We start from the raw sequence: 22,570 nt of genomic DNA, 5'->3' as shown, positions 1-22,570 counted from the left end.
GAAGATAACGTAAAACAGATTATGTCCATCAATAAAGAAATACAGGAAGAGGCAGCCAAACAGTTTGTGGCTTTCAGAGAGGAAATAGTTAAATCACTGAAAAAAAAATAAATGAAACAGAAGAATGTTCAAGCAAACAGGTGAAGTAATTGAAGAATAAGTAGGAAAATACAGTCAGACAGGTGAAGGAAATCAACAAAATGGTTCAAGATCTGAAAATAGAATGGGAAAAATTAAAGAAAACACAAATGGAGGAAATCCTGGAGAGAAAGAACTTAGGGAAGAAAACAGGAACTACAGAGGAAAGCATAACCAATAAACTACAGGAGATGGAAGAAAGAATCCCAGATGTGGAAGAAATTGATGTATCTGTCAAGAAAATGTTAATGTAAAATATTCCTGACACAAAACATTCAAGAAATCCAAGAAAACAAGAAAAAAAAAAAAACCACCTAAGAATAATAGGAATAGAGGAAAAACAAAACAACAACAACAAAAAGATTCCCATCTCCAAGGCCCAGAAAATATTTTCAAAAAAAATCATAGAAGAAAATTTCCCCAATTTAAAGGGGGGGGGGGCTATAAGCATACAACAGGCCTACAGAACACCTAACAGATTAGAATAGAAAAGGTAAACCTCCTGTCACATAATTTTCAAAACAGTAAGTATACAGAACAAAGAAAGAATACTAAAAGCTGCAAGGAAAAAAGGCCAAGTAACATACAATGGCAAACACATCAGAATCACACCTGACTTCTCAACAGAGCCTGTGAAAGCCAGACGGGTCTGGACAGACATCATGCAGACCCTAAGAGAATATAGATTTCAGGCCAGGCTACTATACCCAGACAATCTCTCAATCATCATAGATGAAGAATACAAGATATTAAACAACAAAAGCAAATTTAAACAATACCAAACCACAGATTCAGCCTTAGGGAAGATACTATAGAGAAAAATAAAATCCAAGAATGCTAACTACATTTAGGAAAACACAGGAAATAAATAACCTGAGTATAGCAAAATTAAAGCAGCTAAGCACACAAACATACTACCACAACCAATATTAAATCAAAGGATCTAACAGCCACTGTTCATTAATCTCTGTCAACATCAATGGAATTAACTCTACAATAAAAAGACACAACCTAAAACAATGGATGTGTAAAAAAGACCAAACAATTTGTTGCATAAAAGAGACACACCTAAGAAACATGGATATTACCAGAGTAAAGGGCTGACAGACAGTTTTCCAAGCAAATGGACCAAGAAGCAAGCAGGAGTAGCCATTCTAATATAATGGACTTTCAACGAAAATTAATCAAAAGAGATAGAGAAGGTCACTTCATAACCATCAAAGGAAAATTCCACGAAGAAGACATCACAATTCTGAACATCTATGCCCCAAATACAAGGGAAGCCACATTTGTTAAAGAAACATTAATAAAATTTAAACCACACATAGATTCCCACAGATTAATAGTGGTTAACTTCAACACCCCACTCTCAACAAAGGACACACAAGCACACACTCACACACACGCATACACACACACACAAAACACAAAGAAACAATACTCTAACAGAGGTCATGTACCAAATGGACCTAACAAACATCTGCAGAACCTTCCACCCAAAACCAAAAGAATTTACCTTCTTCTCAGCCCCTCGTGGAACATTCTCCAAAATAGACCGCATAATTGAGCACTAAGACAATCTTAACAGAGAAAAGAAGATTGAAAAAATCCTGTGTATCCTGTCAGAACACCATGGACTAAAGCTGGACCTCAAAAATGGGAACAGAAAAAGCCTACACACACATGGAAATTGAACAACTCACTACTCAATGACAGCTGGGTCAGGGAAGAAATAAGAAAGACATTAAAGACTTCCTAGAATTCAATGAAAATAAAGGCACAACATACCTAAACTTATGGAACACAATGAAAGCAGTGCTAAGAGGAAAGTTCATAAGTTCAGAACCATCTCATTCAAGCAACTTAACAGCTCACCTGAAAGCCCTAGGAATAAAAGAAGCAGACACACTCAAGAGGAGTAGACAGCTGAAAATAATGAAACTCGGGGCTGAAATCAATAAATTAGAAACAAAGAGAACAATTCAAAGAATCAATAAAACCAAGAGCTGGTTCTTTGAGAAAATCAACACGATAGAGACACCCTTATCCAAACTAACTAAAAGGCAGAGAGACACTATCCAAATCAACAAAATCAGAAATGAAAAGGGGGACATAACAATAGACACTGAGGAAATCCAAACAGTTAGTAAGTCTTACTTCAAATTCCTATACGCCACAAAATTTGAAAATCTAAGTGAAATGGACAATTTTCTTGATTGATTCCACTTACCAAAGCTGAATCAAGACTAGGTAAATAAATTAAATAGTCCTATATCCGCTAAGGAAATAAAAGCTGTCATCAAAAGTCTCCCTTCCAAAAAAAAAGTGCAGGGTCAGATGGTTTCAGTACAGACCTTCAAAGAAGAGCTAAAACTGATACTCTTCAAACTGTTCCACAAAATAGAAACAGAAGGAACATAACCAAACTCGTTCTATGGAGCCATAGTCACCTTGATACCTAAACCTCACAAAGACCCAACAAAGGAAGAAAATTAAAGGTCAATCTCCCTCATGAAGATTAATGCAAAAATACTCAATAAAATACTCTCAAACCAAACCCAAGAATACATCAAAGATATCAACCAGTGTAACCCAGTGGGCTTCACCCCAGGTATGCAGGGGTTGTTCAATATACCGAAATCCATCAGTGTAATCCACCACATCAACAAACTGAAAGAAAGAAAGAAAGAAAGAAAGAAAGAAAGAAAGAAAGAAAGAAAGAAAGAAAAAACAACAACACATGATCATTTCCATAAAGGATGAATAAGCATTTGATAAAATCTAAAACTCATTCATGTTTAAAGTCCTGGAGAGATCAGGGATTCAAGGTACTTACCTAAACATAGTAAAGAAAGCAAGCCTACAGCCAACATCAAACTAAATGGAGAGGAACTTAAATAAACCCACTAAAATCAGGGACAAGGCAAAGCTGCCCACTCTCTCCATATCTCTTCAACATAATTCTTGGTGTCCTTGCTAGTCCAAGAAGGCAATTAAAGGAGATCAAGGCAATTCAAACTGGAAAGGAAGAAGTCACTATTTGCAGATGATATGAAAGTATACATGAGTGACCCCAAAAATTCTACTAGGTAACCCCTACAGCTGATATACACCTTCAGGAAAGTGGCTGGATACAAAATTAACTAAAAAAAAAAATCTGTAGCCCTTCTGTATACAAAAGACAAAAGGGCCGAGAAAGAAATTAGGGAAACAACACTACCCTTCACTATAGCCACAAATAACATAATGTACCTTGGTGTAAATCTAACCAAGGAAGTCAAAGACTTGTATTAAAAAAATTCAAGTCTCTGAAGAAAGAAATAGAAGAAGATATCAGAAATGGAAAGATCTCCCATGCTCATGGCTCCGCAGGATTAACATAGTAAAAATGGCCATCTTATCAAAAACAATCTACAGATTCAATGCAAGTCCCAAAAAATTACCAACACAATTCTTTACAGACCTGGAAAGAAAAATTCTCAACTTCATATGGAATAACAAGAAAACCAGAATGTCTAACGCAATCCTCTACAATAAAAGATCTTCTGGAGGTATTTCCATTCCCAATCTCAAGCTGTACATAGAGCAACAGTTATAAAAACTACATGGTACTGGTGTAGAGACTGGCTGGTGGATCAATGGAATCCAATAGAAGAACCAGAAATGAACCCACAAAACTATGGACACTGGATTTTTGACAAAGAAGCCAAAACCATACAATGGAAAAAAGACAACATTTTCAACAAATAGTGCTGGTCTAAGTGGATAGCTACATGTAGAAAAATTCAAATAGATCCAAACTTATATCCCTGCACAAAACTAAAGTCCAAGTGGATCAAAGACGTCAAAATAAAACCAGACAGGCTGATCCTGTTAGAAGAAATAGTGGGGAATAATCTTGAACTCATTGGCACAGGAGACAGCTTCCTGAACAGAACACCAACAGCAAAGGCTCTAAGATCAACAATCAATAAATGGGACCTCATGAAACTGAAAAGCTTTAAAGCAAAGGACACTGTCATCAAAAAAAAAAAAAAAAAAAAAAAAAAAAAAAAAAAGACACCCTACTGATTGGGAAAGGATCTTCACTAACCCTGTATCTGACAGAGGGCTAATATCCAGAATGTATAAAGAACTCAAGAAGGTAAAAAAACAACAAATCAAGTAATCCAATTCAAAAATAAGGTACATAGTTAAACAGAGAATTCTTAATAGAGGAATATCGAATTGGAGTGAAACACTTAAAAGAAATGCTCAACTTCCTTAGTCACCAGGGAAATACAAATCAAAATGACCCTGAGATTTCACCCTACTACCACGGAATGGCTAAGATCAAAACCTCAAGTGACAACACATGCTGAAGAGGTTGTGGAGAAAGGGGAACCATCCTCCATTGCTGGTGGGAATGTAAACTTGTACAACCACTTTGGAAATCAATCTGGTGCTTTCTCAGACAATTAAGAATAATGCTAACTCAAGATCCAGCTATACTCACTCCTAAGCATATATCCAAAATATGCTCAAGCATACAAGGACATTTGCTCAACCATGTTCATGGCAGCTTTATTCATAACATCCAGAATCTGGGAACAATCCACATTCCCTCAACAGAGGAATGGATACAGAAATTGTGGTTCATTTACACAATGGAATATTACTCAGCAATTAAAAACAAGGAAATGATGAAATTTGCAGGTAAATGGTGGGGACTAGAAAAGATCCTCCTGACTGAGGTATCCCAGAAGCAGAAAGACACACATGTTATATACTTATAAGTGGATATTAGATCTATGGTTGTTGGGAGCTGTGACTCCAGCGGCCTGCTTTGATATTTGAATCTCGGTGGAGAGATAGCTTTTAGGAGGCCTTTACTAATGGCAGAGGAGAACTTGCAAGTCCATCTCCTTTTGTTTGTGACAACAGGTGGGATAGCTTGTGAGGGTTACACCTCTTCCTCAGGCTCCTTGTGCAAATTAACCTATTGTTCTGAGATGTTTTACTGGATGAAAGTAACTCCTCAAAAAATAAGTGGTCAGAAGGCTGGAGGCAGAGGAGGAGGCAGAGACTTGAGACTTGCTGCTTGCTGCAGCAGCCTGCCTTTTGCTGTGGCTGTTGAGTCTGGACCTTTAAAAGATCTTCTGTGTGCTGTGTGTTTATTTTATTAATTTTAATCCTCACTCCCAACTCAAGAACCGTTCAACTCTCCCGGCTGGCTCCGGCATATGGTATAGGATAAACATACCAAAATGTATACATCTAAAAAGCTAAACAAGATGGAGGACCTTGGGTTAGATGTTCAATCCTCATTAAGAATGGCAAATGGGAGAGGTATAGAATGAGAGAGAAACAGGGAACAGGAGAGCAACCTACCACAGAGGGCCTCTGAAAGACTGCCCAACATGGTATTAAATCAGATGCTGAGAGTCATGGCCAAACTTTTGGCAGAGTAAAGGGAATCTTATGAAAAGAGTGGGAGATAGAATGATCTGGAAGGGACAGGAGATCCACAAGGAGACCAACAGAACAACAACAACAAAAAACCTGGGTCCATCAGTCTTTTCTGAGACTGATACTCCAATCAATGACCATGCATGGAGATAACATAGAACCCCTGCACAGATGTAGCTCATGACAGGTAAGTGTCCATGTGGGTTCCCTAGTAAGGGGAACAGTTGCTGTCTCTGACATGAACTCAGTGCCTGGCTCTTTGATCACCTCACCCTGAAGGGGGATCAGCCTTAACAGGCCACAGAGAAAGACAATGCAGCCACTCCTGATGAGGCCTGATAGGCTAGGGTCAGATGGAAGGGGAGTAGGACCTCCCTTATCAGCAGTCTTGGGGAGGGGCATGGCAGGAGAATTGGCATGGAAGGCAGGATTGGGAGGGGATTAGAGAGGGAGCTACAAGTGTGTACAAAGTAAATAAATTGTAATAAATAAAAAGATAAAAAGAGAATGTGACATAAAAACCAGTTATTCAGTATGCATAAATAATGCACCCTTGGCACACAGTCATACCCATTCATTTGCATATTGGCTATGGCAGTTTCTACAATAAAATGAGAGAAGTTGAGCTGTCACAAAAACCATTAAATGGGCTCGCCTACATGTGTATGACAGGCCATCCATAGTAACTAAGATGTTCCTTAGTCTACAGTAAGGAAACTGAAGGTGCAGAGTTTAAGTAACTTTTAAAAAGGACAAACTGGGTGAATAGTGGTGTTGAAGTTCAAAGCTGAGCCCACTTCATTGTAAAGCCACAACTCAAGGGCTTACATCACTCCTCTGTCAATTACTATGACATCATTGTCAGTTTCCCATGTGAATATTTCATTGTGTTAAGTGGTCATTAATGAGACTGTTTCTTTCCTGTGAAAAGCTGCCCTTGAGTTCTGGTACTTACAAATCAACAGCAAACAAATCTTTCGGTAGACGTAGCACTAAAGGTAAAAACAAATGAGACAAGTTTGGAAGATGGTTTACAGCCTTGAGATTTTTCTGGCCTCTTTCAGCTAGTACTTCTTGGTAGAGGCAATTACACAGAATTTCACAGTGGTATTAGAGGCCGTGGGCAATACATTCCCAAAAGGCAGAGAAAAGAACAATAGGCAGCCTGGGAAGGCTGCCCAGAGTTCCTCCTGTAGCCAACAAGAATATTCTGTCTAGGTTCAGAGATTAAGTTTAGCACATGGCTTTCTATGACATTCAAATACCACCTGGTTTTCTCCCTTCCTAAGTGTGTGTGTGTGGGGGGGGGGATACCGGGGGGGGATACCTTTCTTCATCTCACATCACGGTTGGTGTTCTCAGGGTCCCCAGATACTGGAAAATGGTAACAGTAGGCTAAGAGATGAAGTAGTACATTACCAGGTTCTGGACACCATTTATTTATCTTACTAAATCCTCATTGCCTACCGAGCAGTTTCTCAACATCAAGCTAAGCTGCATGGTCTAAAGGAAGCCATCAGTTTTTAGAAGTTTAGAGAATACAAATGGTGTAACTTGAATGACAGGTTAACAGATTAAACTGGATGAGAGAATGAAACTGTTTCCTAACGATAGTTCGATGGACTACCCAGATCCATTAGAAGTCATGGTTGTAGGGGCTAGCCAGGTAGCTCAGTAGGGGAAGGTGCTTGCTATATAAGCCTGAGCTGGACTCACATAAAGGTGGAAGGAGAAAACTGACTTCCACAAATTTGCCCTCTGACCTTTACAAATGTACCATGGCACGTATATAAACACACAAACACAAACACACATGCACACTTAAGTAATCATAAAAAGAAAGAAAGTCATGGCTCCCTAGCAACCTTGGTTCTTGACTCCCTTAGAGGTGAGCAGAGAACAGTCTGTGGAGTGGACACTTGTTTCCTGGTAGAGTTAGCCTTTGGTTTCCTTTTAATCTCTAGCATGCCCTGTTGGAAGCAATGAATGAGAGGAAACCAGTACTATGTCAAAGCTTAACCAAGTCTGAAAATGCTCTCCTCATCCATCACCGACCTCATTATTACCCATTGGTACAGTTGGAATGTTGGTACCTGATTTGGCAATGCTGGACTGAAGAGTTGTAAGAGAATACACTGCTGCTGTTTTAAGTCATTCTGTTTGCAGTCATTTGTTGCAGGGGTGCTAAAAAAAATGAAACACTCTTATGGTTGCCTCTTTTCTCTAACAGTGACAGTTTCTGAGCTATACTCAATAGTCTCTCAAATGTCATCCTAGCCTTGCTGCTTGATGATAGTTCTTATCTTGTGTATTAGCAGCTAAGTTTGCAAAAGCATGGGACACATGTCCAAAATGGCCCAAAATGGAAAACATACCTAAATGTCTAACAATGGGGAAACTGGAAGACAGCTGGCCACACAGTGCAGTTCCGAAAAAACAACTAAGGTCACTGGGGGTGGAAGAGGGTGGGGTGAGATAACTGAGTTTGTAAAGGCATTTGCCACCAAACTTGATGACATGTGTTTAATCCCTGGAGTTGTCCTGACCTTCACGTATGTGTGGGCTCTCTCACACACATACACAATGTAATTTTAAAATATAGCAAATAAAATTACTGGTGTTTTGAGAAATCCACAGAGCTCTTTTTGCTGGCATAATAGCTAGCGGCCAGTGCTCCCAATCAGGGGACAGAGACCAGAAGTCATAAACATTTCCTGCAATTCAAGGGGCACCTGGCAGGCAGAGGTGGATTCTCTATCATTAGTTGGGAGTAAAAAAGAAGTTAGCAAATACTACTTTAGAAAAGGTTACCATGTATCAGCATGTCAACAACAAACACCAAATGTGTCTGGGCATTTGTATTTCTTAAAGAAGAATCTGGAGTCCCACCATATGCCTCCCAAGAGGACAGTACACATGTAAAGGCAAAATATCCTAAAGAAGCCACTATGTAACATTATCCCCCAGCCAAACACAAAATACGAAACCCATAAGAAGAGAATTTGATTAAAAGTAATCGTGCTAACAATATATCAAGCCCCTTGCCAGTCAGTTCCCTGACAAAAACAATTTAAGGGGTGAAGGGTTTTAATTAACTCACAACTCTAGGATACAGTGCATCATCCTGGGGAATCTGTGGGGTCAAGGACTTCAATGACAGAGAAGAATGAATGAATGGATGCATGCTTATACTCAGCTCACTTTTCTTCTATTCAACCCAGGACCCAAGTGAAAGGAATGATGCCACCGACTTTCACACTGGATCTCCCAACCTGAATTAATGTAATCAAGACAATCCCCAAAAACAGGCCCACAGAGAAACCTAACCTAATAATCCCTCATTAGGTTTCTCTTCTTGGGATATTCTAGGTTGTGTCAGGTTTACAAATAAAATTAACCATCTCATTGAGCAACTTCCTACAAGAATCGGTTGTAATAAAAAGCATGAAGCTGATCCATACCCACTCTGTTGTTTCTTTCGAACACATTTCCCTTCTACATGTGATTAGTTCTTTTTTCTGTCATATTGTGACCACCTGCCATGAAGCCAAAGTCTAGTTTTTGTATTTTCCATCTTCACTCAATAAGCCCCTTTATTTTATCAGTTACTCAGCACAGATCCTTTAGTTACAGTAACACAAAACTGACTATAAATCTAAGCAGTACTCTAAGGCAAGGTGTGGCTTGTGAACCAAATCTGGCCTGCCACATGTTTGGGTACTGCTTATGAGCTACTAAGTTTCTTTTGCATGTGTAAATGACAAGAGGAAATGAAAATAATATTAAATGGCATATAAAAAAAGAAATGTATGAGTTTCTATAAATACGTTTTAATTTTGATTTGTTTTACAATTTCACACATGCATGCTAATACTGACCACTTTCACCTCCCACCTACCCTACCACCCTATCCATCCTCCTTCTCCCCACAACTCTCATTTATACATTGTCCTCTATGCCTGTTTTTAAGGTACACTGTTGGGTAGCTGCAATAAAAGTTGGACATTTATAGAAAAAATATAGGCTGACTCTTCTATCCATATAAGGTAGATCATGTCTTGAGTACTGATTGAAATTCTTCATATTACATTTTATCAATACACTGAATAACTAATTGTGTTCATTGCAGACTCTGGAAACCATTCCTGAGGATGTTGAATTAATATCCAAGGAGATCTTAGGATATAAATGTTTGTACAGGTTATTTTGTTTTATTTTATTTTTCAAATCCATGGGAATCATGAGTGTTTTTTTGAAACAGTAGTTTTAATTTAATCACTGTCATGAGGCAAATGATATTGTCTCCCCAAATTCATACCTGCCCATGAGTCTGGAATGGGACCTCAATGTAGAAAGGTTTTTGCAGATGCTATTAATGTAAAGATACTGAAATGAGGTCATTTTGGATAAGCTTGGCCCAAAATCCAATGATTCTGTCCTTGTAAGTGATAGAAGTGGTGACAGAACTGGAGGAGAAGCCATGCTATAGAGGACATAGTAGGTGGAACCTGAAGGAATGTAGCCAGAACAAGGAGACTGCCTGGAGCTACTGGGCAAAGCAGGAATGATCCTCCCCTAGAGTCTTAGAGGACGCTGAATAAAATTATGGTGGATTGAATAAAGACTTCTAAAAATATATGTCTATATCTTGACCCTCAGAACTTATTAATGTCACTCGAATGTAGGATCTTTGTTGTAGATATACTTAATGAAGGATCATGAGATATGATCATCCTGATTGAGGATGGCCTTAAATTTAGTTACATATACAGACAAGTGTCATGAAGACAAAAGCAGAGACGGAAACAATAAGGCCCCTGGCCAAGAGAAGCCTGAATGCCTGGGGAGCTGGAAGAGGCAGGAAGGATTCTCCCTTAGAGCAAGCATGGCATGGACACATCTTGACCTCAGACAATCTGGTTTGTGAACCTCTAAAGAATAATTTTCTCTCCATAAATCTGCCCAGCTCATGCTAATTTGCAATGAAACCCCTAACCAACCGTCTCTAATGTGTCATAAAGGCTAAGAACAACTGTATTTCCTTCAGCTTCTCCTGGAAAATTACAGAGCCTACACTAATGGGAATTTTGCTAAAAATAATAAATAATATAATTGTTCTCTTACAAGGCTAAAAAAAAGGGGTCCACTATGGACTCACAGGCAGTTGGAAGTAACAATACAGGTGCCCTACGGCCTTTTACCTAGAATCTTACAATGGAAACCACTTCCAAGAACACAATATTTCAATTGGAGTCTTCACTTTGATCCAAGGCAGTGAGGTACTTTAGATGGTCTTCAGTTCACCTGTGCTAACTGAGGTGTATTTGTGTGTGTTTGTGTGTGTTTGTGTGTGTGTGTGTGTGTGTGTGTGTTTGTATTTACCTCTATATACCACCTTATAAAACTCATAACAAGGATAATGATAATGGTAGTTGAATGCCTTTCAAAACATTGACTGCCTGTGTTGATACATATGATGGGTTCAATGACAAATCTGAAATAGACAACATGAGGGCCCATATTTACAATACTTCTGGATAGTCTAATGAAGGCAGTAGGCAAGGAAACTGTGGTGAGCACAACAGGTTTAGGTCAAGACAAACCTCGCCTTACCTTGTCCTTTTTATCTTGCCTGGCATACGGGAAGCAGGGTATCACAGCAGTTACCCTGGATGAAGATGCAATCTTGCATGCACTGATCATGATGAGTAGCTCCATCAGGTTGTCATTAATTTCCCCACAGCCGCTCTGGATGATGTAGACATCCTCTCCTCTCACACTTTCGCCGATCTCAACGCTAAAAAAGAACAACACCATTTGTCTTAGTTTTCTTTGTTGATGTTTAAAAGAACTCTAAGAAAAGCAACTTAAGGAGGGAGGGGTTTATTTTGGCTCCACAATGCAAGGTAAATCCCATCATGGCTGGGAACCTAAGATGAAGGGACCTTGAAGCAGCTGAGCATACTGCACTCTCAACTGAAAAGCAGAGAGTGATGAATGCATGCTGCTTCTTGGCTCCCTTTCCCCATTACAGGGTTCCAGGGCCCAGCCAGGGAATGGTGCTACACACTGTGGGTGGGCCTTTCTATCTCAGTTAACACAATTAAGATGATTCCCTACAGAACAGGGCAGGAGCCTACCACAGAAGACCTCTGATAGACTCTAGCCAGCAGGGTATTAAAGCAGATGCTGAGGCTCATAGCCAAACTTTGGCGAGACTGCAGGGAATCTTTTGTAAGAAGGGGGAGATAGAAAGACCTGGAGGGGACAGGATATCCACAAGAGAGCAACAGAACCAAAAAATCTGGGCCCAGGGGTATGAGACTGACACTTCAAACAAGGACCATTCATGGAAATAACCTAGAACCCCTGCACAGAAGTAGACTGTGGCAGCTCAGTCTCCAACTGGGTTCGCTAGTAAGGGGAAGAGGTACTATCTCTGACATGAACTCTGTGGCTGGCTCTTTGATCACCTCCCCCTGGGGTGGGGGCAGCCTTACCAGGCCACAAAGGAAGACAATGCAGACAGCCATGATGAGACCTGATAGGCTAGGGTCAGATGGAAAGGGAGGAAGACCTCCTTGATCAGTGGATTGGGGAGAGGGCATGGAAGAGGAAGGAGGGAGGGAAGGATTGGGAGGGGCTAGAGCTAGTATACAAATTGAATAAACTGTAATAAATAAAAAAACTTAAAAGATTCCCTACAAACTAGCTCAGAGGCCCATCTCCCAGGTGATCCTAGATTCTGTCAGGTTTACAATTAAAAACTAGCCATCACTACATTGGTTAATATCATAGTCTCCCAGACTCCCTGAGACCACTTCCAACTTCAGCAATCCAGCTGATCCAATCATGGGACTCAGCTCATAGTCATAATCTTGACTGTGACTTATAAGATGGCATGGACACGGAACTGAATCAGCAAAGGGAAAAGTACATGAAGGAATCCAGTTATAAACTCCCAAGCATTTTCCCCCAGGAGAGTCACAGAAGTGCAGCTCAAACTATTCAGCTAAAAGTCTCCAGCAATGACCTGTGACTTCTGGGAAGTGTTGTCTATTAGGGAAGACTTACAGACTTTAGGACTAGTGTTTTTATTGGAAGCTGGTCCTGTCATCACCTGCTGCCTAGTGCATATCAAAATGCTAGTTCCACACCAGGCAGGCAGTAGTTCAGTAGTTCAGTGTAAGCCACCTTCTTTCCTAGCTGTTAAGAGAGTTTATACATAACGAACCATTCTTACCAAAGAATGGTGTGGGAATCCTTGTAAGAGCTCAGTTTCCATAGGCCAGCCAAGAGCTGACCTTGCAAGGAGCCTTTCTAAGTTCCAGGCCTTTTCTGATGAATTCCTTACGGTAGTTTTTCTATTATTATAGTTAAGAATGGATATTGTCTTAAAAATTCAAATCACGGAAGCTGGAGAGATGGCTCAGTTGGTAATGTGCTTGCAGCACAAACAGAGGACTTGACTTTGGCTCCCCAGAATCAACATTAGATTTAAAAAAGCAAAAATAACAAAAACCAACCAAACAAACAAAATAAACGCCAGGGGCAATGGCACACATTAACCCCAGCTCTAGAGGAGCAGAGACAGCAGATCCCTAGAGCTCAGTGGCCAGCCAGGAAACCCACTGAATAGTTCAGTGAGAGTCCCTGTCTCAGAAAGTAAAGCAAAGGGGATGGAGGATAACATCTTACACTGCCTGTTGCCTCTACATGTACATGACCACGGAAACATTTACAGATAATGCACCCCCCCCCACACACACACAATCAGCAATTAAATCATGAACCCAGTACTCAGGATATTGAGATAAGAGCATTCCTTTGAGTTTCAGGCCAGCCTGGACTACAGAGTAAGAACTAGTATCATCTCTGTCACTCTGTCTGTCTCTCTCTTTCACACACACATGCACATAACCACACACACACACACACACACACACACACACACACACACACATTCTGTAAGACTCATTTATAGTAGTTAAACAGCCTAGAGATAAGCAATTTCAACCTTTGATGGCATTTTACATAGAGGTTTATTTTCAAGTCTCCAGCTACCAATCACAACTCGAATCTTGTTCCTTCATGAGGTATCAGGTATTGACTTCTCAGTATGGAAGATGAGGATATAACACCTCTTCCTCTTGGCCCCATCACACAGATTACCACTTCCCACCTCACCACCATGTCCATATAGATCAGTATTCAAGCTAAATATTGACTGCTACATGTGAACTCTGGAAATGATGCTCAGAGCTGAGTCAGAAGGTAAACTAAATTCAACGTTTTATTTTTTTGTGTTTAGATGTGTGTGTCTCACTTTTATCATAGCCTTTTCTCTGCTGAACTTTCCATTTACTACACATTCAGATTCCATTCCTCACAGCCAATTAAAAATTTCAGTCTCTTAGCATCAGTCTTCAAGTCCATCTCCACATCCTACCCACAGCTGGATGACAAGAATGGCCCAGATGCCTTAGGAATTCTCTCTACCTCTTTGCTGCACTCCATTTCTCACTTTCTATTTCCTTTTATGGTATACTTCCTTGTTTTGCTAGTTTTTATACTGTAGCTCCTGGAGAAAGAGTTAGTAGAAGCCAACTTTTTGAAAACCACGATTCTGAAAGTTTCTTTACTTGAAGTTATAGAATTTGGGGTATTCAGTACGGGAGTCAGCCTATCCATGTTATCTGGCTAGCACCCAGAGCAGGAAAACATCATGCATGCTGGTACAGAGTATGGCAAAACAAAGAATTGCATCAGCTTTGGTAGGACTCTTGTTTTAAAATGGCAATCCTGATCCAATAGTTGGACAAATTCAATATAATTGGGGTGCTATGCACAGTATGTGTATTTTGTATCTGTGTAACTTCTTATATTGAAAATAGAATGCAGAAAACTAGGGCTGTGCATGTAGCTCAGTGGTAGAAGATTTGCATAAATAGATGTGAAACACTGGATTCCATCCTCTAGACTTAAAAAAAAAATGAATACAGAACGCTTCACTGTGCTCACCTGGATACAACCACTTAAAAATACAGCATCAGAATCTGGTGTGGTGGTGCACACTTATAGTCACAGCCAACATGACTCTGAACTCCTCTTCTTCCTCCCTTCCTCTTCTAAGTGCTAGGATTACAGGAATGATCCACCATGCTGGGCTCTGAAAATGAGCTTGAATATTTGACCACACTCCTGCCTGCATAAGGCTCTCTCTTATGGATGCTACAGTACTGGTGAAAGGAACAGAAAGAAACTGGAATATATCTCCTTATTTTGAGTGCTAAAGAATGAACAGAATTCTTGGGCTACTGAAGTAGCTAGGTAAATAAAGGTAAGTGGTGCACAGGCCTGACAACCTGTGTTCAGTCTCTGGAACCCACATATTAAGCTGGATGTGTTGGCTTGCATCTGTAACCCCAGAACTCCTACAGCAAAGTGGGAGGCTTGGACAGGAGGAGCACCCAGAAGTTTGGGTTCCAGCTAGAAGGGATGGCAAAAACATGAACCATCCATTTTCTAGTACAAGAAGAGAACTGACTCCTCAAAGTTGTTCTCTGGCAGCTACACATGTGTCATAGCATATGCACATATGTGCACACAGATAATTTAAAATTTAACAAAATTACACCCAGCATGGAGATAATTTAATTTGGAAGGCAAGTATTACATAGCTCAGGGGCTGACAAAATACAGCACACAGACTGTTATAGTATGATCCACCCCCAACTAACATAGTCCCAGTAATGAACACCTTCCAAAGAAATCGAAACCCTAATCCTTTGAATATATTACATTATATGGCAAAAGATGCATATATTCGGATAGAATGAAGCATGCGAATCAGCTGATCTTGAAACAGAAAGGTCACACATAACTATTGAAATTTGCCCCATTCAATCACAGCTGGCCTTCAAAATGAAAAAGGAAGACTAGAAGCGTAGAAAGATATGTGAGGACTAAAGCAAGTCAGAGATCCTCTCTTGCTAAAGGTCTCAAGATCACTGGGCTGTGGGGTACCTACAGAACTGAAAAGTGGACTGGGACTGTAGCTTAATTAGTAAAGTACATAACAAATATGCATGAAGCCTTGAGTTCGAGCCCCACAAGTAAGGTAAAACCAGGTATGGCATCACACACCTGTGATCACAGTACTTGGGCTGTAGAGACAGAAGAAATTCAAGGCCATCATAAACTCAGGGCTAGCCTGGACTACATGAGACTGTAAGAAAAAAAAAAGAAGCTAAAAAAGACAAGAGAACAGTTTCCCATGAAGCTTCAGGAGGGAAGGCAGCCCTGCTGACCCTATGCAGCTTATAGATCTGTAAGATGTAATAGTAACAGAGACTATATGTGGCCCGCAATGCCTAAAATATTTACTATCTGGCTCTTAACAGAAAGTTTTCCAATTCCTCATCTTACGGCTGTTTATCCCACAAGATCACACTCTTTGGCCTGCCTTTCCTCACTAAGAAACTGCAATCCTCCTGTTACTAGCAGACCAGGGGAGTACAGAAAACACCATGGCATCATTTCTTCTAAAGCCAGTTTTGCCTCTACTTGCAATGACCTCCACACCCCAATCAGTAGTGTAGGTCTCTAATCAGTTGTATGAATCAGCCCAAGGACAAGAGACCCTCAGAGATAAAAGCAGCTGTATATGACTGATTCAGTGTTGATTGGCCCTGGCAACTTAAAAGATTGTTGCATATTTTATATCACTTCTTTCTACTGTTGAACAGGATCTCGGTCCCTTCCCTGGAATCTAGATGCTTTCCCTAGATGTAAGAGGGCACTGTGTGTGAACCCCTCCCACAAAACAAACAAACAAACAAAAAAACCAAAACAATGTTATAGAGGCGATGGTATGCCAACTTCTAAGCCCAGGCCCTAACAGACTGGTACTTAACTATTTCCTGTCTGTTGAAACTCTCCCTCATAGAAGATAGCATCTATGCTAGAAGGGGACCCAAGTAGCCCTGTGGAGTGATTTTTAGTTAAACATCCAGACAGAAGCTAGGCAAACTTACCAGCCATGTGGGTGAGCTGTCTTCATAAATGAGGCCCCAGTAACCACCCTAGCTGCCACCACTGGAGACAGAAACAAGTCTTTCTTGCTTTGACCTGCACAAACTTCAGGTCTGGAAGCCAAATAAACATTGATTGCTTTAAGCTGTTGAGTTCTTGGTGATTTTTTAAATGGCAGTAACTTGAACACTGAGTCCAGTCTTACAGGTAAGGACCCTGACAGCAGTAAATTAGTGGGGAAAAAATACTACAAGGACCTGGGATACCATTATGAACACTGTCTCCAAGTCATGGAAGGTTTCCTGGGATCAGGAAAGAAACTAGAATGACTTCCTTCTTCACAATGGAAATAATTCAAAGATTAGAAGGTAAAACTGGAAGAGTGACTGTCTGATTAACTAGCTTTTAAGAAAACTAGGTACCGGGTGTGGTGGTGGATCCCTGTAATCCTAGCATTTGGGAAGGCAGGGGCAGGTGGATCTCTGTGAGTTCAAGACCCGCCTGTTCTACAGAGTGAGTCCAAAACATCCAAGGCTACACAGAGAAAAAGAACAACAACAAAAAATTGGGAGAGGGGGCTGGAGTGATGACTCAGCAGTTAAGAGCACTGGCTGCTCTCTTGAAGGACCCCTGTTCAAGTCCCAGCACCAATATGGTGGCTTACACTTACATTTAACCCCAGTTCCAGGGGATCTGATATCCTCTTCTCAATTCTGTAGGCACTAGGCTCACACATATTACACAGAACATACATAGGAAAAAAAACTCTCAGACACATAAAGTAAATAAATCAAATTTATTTTAAAAAATAAGAAAAGAAAACTAGGAATAGGATGCGGTGGTGCACACTTGTAATCCTAGCACTCAGGGAGGCAGAGTCTGGTGGATCTTGAGTATGAGGCCAACCTGGTCTAAGTCCAGGACAGCCAAGGGTACACAGAGAAACCCTGTCTCAAAAACAAATAAAAACAAAAAAGACAAAAATGAAAACTAGGGAATGAGGTGCGGAGGGAGGGCTGGGGCACAGCATTCAGACTTCTGCTCCTCACTCAGTAAGGGGCACTGAAGAAAGAGTACCTTATATGCATTGAATCTATTTTCTTTAGCCCTTTGTTGTCTCATCACTACAACCAAATAGGAACACCCAATTTGAGGACTGTGTGTAAAAATCAACTTCTGTCCCTGTGTAGTTCGTGAGAAAATTTCCTACAGTAACCTTTAAAAATTTTCTCTATGATAGAAACATAAAATGTAGCAAAGTCTCACCGTACATTTAATCTGCAGTCCAAGTGTGTGGGAGGTGAAGGCAGGAAGATCATGAAATCAAGGCCAGACTTACTTCCTGAGCTCCGGATCTGCCCAGACTATAGGAGACCTTGACTCAAAAAAAGTGAAAGCAAATAAACAACCACAACAAACCAAACAAAAATTCAACCCAACCAACAAGAAAAATGTAAAATTGAGCTGGGGGATCTCCAACACCTTATGATTTGTAATGATCAAGCATGGCTAAAAGAAAAACAAAAACAAGTCTGCTTTTTATGTAAAATAAATGTATGAACAATTACACTTGAATACCTGAGTGAGTTTCACCTAACAGCCCCTACAGGATTCATAGTAGAAATCCAGTGCTAACCCAGCAACAGACTCATCTAGATTTGCAGCAAAGAATTGTGCTGCACTGAGATAATAAGGGTTGCCTTACTTAATTTTGAATCTTCATCTATCCAGAAATGTTTCCTTTATTTACATGACAACACCTTCTTTGCAAAGATTCTTATTTGATTAGTGTTTTCAGAGCTTCTGAAACTTGGACAAGGACTAACAAAATCCTGGAATTTTCAAACCTAGCTCCATCCTTCTCTAATGTCTGAGAGCACACTCCATATATTAAACTCCAACAAGGGAGCAGTATATAGCTCAGTAGTTGAGTCTTCTAACCTAGCATGCAGGAGGATCTGGAATCTATCTTCATTATGGAAAAAAAAAAAAAAGCAATGTGACCTTTAAAAAAGGACATGGTCTGTACCCCATTTACTTCATTTGTTGCTGTTTAACTTCTTGAATTCTTTATATATTCTGTCAGTGATAGGGTTGGTGAAGATCCTTTCACAATCCCTAGGCTGTCGTTTTGTTCTGACGTCAGTGTCCTCTTCATTACAGAAAATTTTCCATTTCATGAGGTCCCATTTATTGATTGTTGATCTTAGAGCCTGTGCTATTGGTGTTCTGTTCAGAATGTTGTCTTCTGTGCCAATGAGCTCAAGGCTCTTCCCCACTTTTTCTTCTAACAGGTTTAGTGTCTTTGGTTTTATGTTGAGGTCTTTTATCCACTTGGACTTGAGTTTTGTGCTGGGTGATAAATATGCATCTATTTTCATTTTTCTTCATGTAGATATCCAGTTAGACCAGAACCATTTGTTGAAGATGCTGTCTTTTTTCTATTGTATGGTTTGGCATCTTTGTCAAAAAAACAGGTGTCCTTGAGTGTGTGGGTTTATTTCTGGGTCTTCTATTTGATTCTATTGATTCACCAACCTGTTTCTATGCCATTACCAAGCAGTTTGCACAGAGCTAAATAGAGAATTCTCTACATAAGAATACTGAATGGCAGAAAAACACTTAAAGAAATGCTGAACATCCTTAGTCATCAGGGAAATGCAAATCAAAACGATGCTGAGATTTCACCTTACACCCATCAGAATGGCTAGGATCAAAAACTCAAGTGACAACACGTGCTGGAGAGGATGTGGAGAAAGGGAAAACCTCCTCCATTGCTGGTAGGAATGCAAACTTGTACAACCACTTTGTAAATCAATCTGGCACTTTCTCAGACAATTAGATCCAGCTATACCCCTCCTAGGCATATATCCAAAATATGCCCACATATAGAACAAGGACATTTGCTTGACCATAGGATAAACATGCTAAAATCTGTATACCTACAGAAGCAAAGGAAGAAGGAGGATCCTGGGTAAGATGCTCAATCCTCATTCAGAAAGGCAAATGGGATAGACATCCGAAGGTGAAAACAAGGAACTAGACAGGACCCTTCTGCAGAGGCCTCTGAAAGACTCTAGCCAGCTGGCTATCAAAGGAGATACCGAGACTCATACCCAAATTTTGGGCAAAGTGTAGGGAATCTTATGAAAGAAGAGGGGCATTCCCTGGAAGGGTATGGAGTTCCACAGGAGAGCAACAGCACCAAAAAATCTGGACCCAAAAAAATCTGGACACTGATACTCCAACCATGCACCATGCATGGAGGTAACCTAGAACCCCTGCACAAATGTAGCTCGTAGCAGCTCAGTCTCCAAATGGGCTCCCTAGTAAGGCGAATAGGGGCTGTCCCTGACATGAATTTAATGGCTGGCTCTTTGATCACCTCCCCCTGAGGGGGGGGTAGCAGCCTTACCATCCCACACCGGAAGACTATGAAAGACAGTCCGGATAAGCCTTGATAAGCTAGGGCCAGTTGGAAGGGGAGGAGGACCTCCACTATCAGTGGACTGGGGAAGAGGCATGAGAGTAGATGAGGGAGGAAGGGTGGGCATGATTGGGAGGAGATGAGGGTGGGGGCTACAGCTGGGATAAAAAGTGAATAAATTAAAAGAAATAAAAACATATTAAAAAAAAAGACGTGGTCTCATATGTAGCCAAGCTAGTCTCCAACCCACTGTGTAGCCAAGGATGCTCTTGAATTCTTGCTTCTCTGGCTTCTTCCACGCAAGTGCCAGGATTGTAGTGTGGGCGACGGCTTTGATGTGGTACAAGACATCAAATCCAGCACTTCGTGCATACTGGGCAAGCAACTCTACCAACTGAGCTACATTCCCCAATTCCAGAGTGGCATTCTTTAGTCTGAATTGTCCACACAGTAATACCATCTTCCATCCACAGTCATCCAAGCTGTGTGAGTGGAGTTACCATATAGAAAAGGTCACATGGAATTCTCATCGCCTTTAGAGAAATAATTTCTGTCATTAATATTAACCTAACTTTTAGCTGGGCCTGGTGACACACATATCTGTAATTCTGACACATGGTGTCATAGTGAGTTCAATACTAGCCTAGATACATAGCAAAATCCTGTCCCCAAAATAAAAACCAAACCGAGATTAAAAAAGAAGGCAAAGAATGCCCGTAATTTCATAAACAAATTCTCGATTGACCCTAAATCAACAGGATTTTTTATTTCTTCTGTAAATTTCAAAAGTTTTACATTGGACATTGTTGTCTACTATCCATTTCAAGTTAATTTTTGTAATACGGAGAATAGTTCTTTTTTCCCCGTAAACCTGTAGACGAATTGGAACTCTGATAAATGTAGAATTATTATCTATGACTGTGCACTGTATAGTTGGTGAACTGTGCTATACAGAATGTGGGAAAAGAAATTGGCTTTGGTCCAGTGGGACAAGGAGTCTCCAGTCCAACTACTCCCTGCTTGGCTGTACTGAATACTGGTGACCATCTAAAGTGAGAAATAGGTGAAAATTTTGCCAAACTAGGGTCTTGTTGCTGCGCAGCTGAGCTCCATAAACACAAAGAAGCTATTACTTCGCAGTATTAGATGCAGCAAACTCAAAGGAAGGTCGGGAGTGCTCAGCACGTGCGTCCTGCTTTCCCACACTCTTTCCAACTCCCACACAAGCCCACCCTTCTGGATATGGCAGTGCTCAACATCCAGGCTGCTCCAGAGTCACCTAAGCAGGTGGCAGTACTCCGATCGCTAGACGCTAGAAACAGCATTTCAAGTTCTCCAGGTAAACCTAGTGCCCGGGACCTGTGCACAACCTTTTTTGATCAGGTAAGAGGAGTCTAGGTTTCAGCCTGGCACATTCTCCGAAACTGGGGAGAGATCCACAGATGTCTCCCAGCCCCCACCATTCCCCGCACCGATGTGATGCCCACAGGCTGTGCCCACTCTCTCAGATTCTCTCCGATGTCGTCCTTCCAGACTGAAGACACCAGGCTAGGATCTGGCGGTGCCTAAGGGTCTACAGGTCGCCAAAGTCTGGGTGCTGGGGGCCTGGCCACCAAAGGGACAACAGCCAAGGACACGCACAGAAACTCTAGGGTGCCCAGGCTGGGGCGGGGGTGAGAGGGAAGAATCCTTTGCTGGACGTCTTTCTCCCTGGGCGCAGCCGCGCTGGCTCTGAAGCCGCAGTGCTGCTGTCCCGCCCCGGAAGGGAGAGCAGGGCGCCTCGGCATGCGTCCGGCCCCTGCCTCAACCCTGGGGAGGCTCCCACCTGGTCTCCCGGTTGCTGAACTTCTTGGTGATCACCTTGCCCAGCTCCAGGCCCAGGCGATCGGCCACGCGCTGCGACAGGTCCTTGTGAGAACTCCCGCTGAAGAGCACGATGTTGGGCATGGTGACACTGGGGAACTGAGGGGCGCTCAGGGAAGGTGAAAGCGACAGCGACGCAGATTGCTGCTACTCTTGCTGTTGCTGCTACTGCCACCACTGTTGCTGGTGGAGCGGGAAAGCGAGCGAGCCTGACCTAGGGGAGGGGAGGTGCTGGGGGAGGAGCCACAGAGAGGAGGAGCAGCCTAACAGTCTGATGGAGGGGGCTGGGGAGAGGCTTCTGCCCATGCAGGCTGGGCTGCAGTTTGTGAATGAAGCTCTGGGTGGTCCCGAAGCACCCAGATGCAGTTGCTCTGTAGGTATGCTCCATGTTCTACACATGACTTCTCCAACTTGCCTTTAGGTGGGGAGGTCAATTAACCAGATGAAGTGGGCCTTGAGGTGCCTCTCAGCCAAGAGCTGATTTTCAACCCGGAAGCTCAGAACCCACAAATGATACCTGGGGTTCAAGTGCACCCAGCGTCTACTTAGGCCAGCCCACACAGCAGCCTGTATCTGCACACCAGACTGAAGCATGTTTGCACTTTATATGATGGCATATACTACTTTTGACGATGGAGTAAGAAAAAGGTTTTCCCACCA

General features: G+C 41.5%; 1 protein-coding gene across 2 annotated transcripts in view; it reads right to left on the bottom strand.

The window, feature by feature from the left end:
• Positions 1 to 22,135, bottom strand: part of Prps2 (phosphoribosyl pyrophosphate synthetase 2) — a 45,682-nt gene extending 23,547 nt beyond the window's left edge. For both annotated transcript variants that reach the window (XM_060374316.1, XM_021626593.2), the window contains exons 1-2: positions 21,873 to 22,135; positions 11,200 to 11,383 (exon numbers count right to left, since the gene is read on the bottom strand). In XM_060374316.1, the coding sequence (XP_060230299.1) occupies positions 11,200 to 11,383; positions 21,873 to 21,994 (306 nt within the window). In that variant the 5' untranslated portion in view covers positions 21,995 to 22,135. The remainder of the gene's footprint in view (positions 1 to 11,199; positions 11,384 to 21,872) is intronic.
• Positions 22,136 to 22,570: the final 435 nt, after the last annotated feature.

This window comes from Meriones unguiculatus, chromosome X (assembly GCF_030254825.1).
Source record: "Meriones unguiculatus strain TT.TT164.6M chromosome X, Bangor_MerUng_6.1, whole genome shotgun sequence".
Classification (NCBI taxonomy): domain Eukaryota; kingdom Metazoa; phylum Chordata; class Mammalia; order Rodentia; family Muridae; genus Meriones; species Meriones unguiculatus.
Note: the sequence above shows the minus strand (reverse complement) of the source record. Positions and strands in the feature narration are given on the sequence as shown.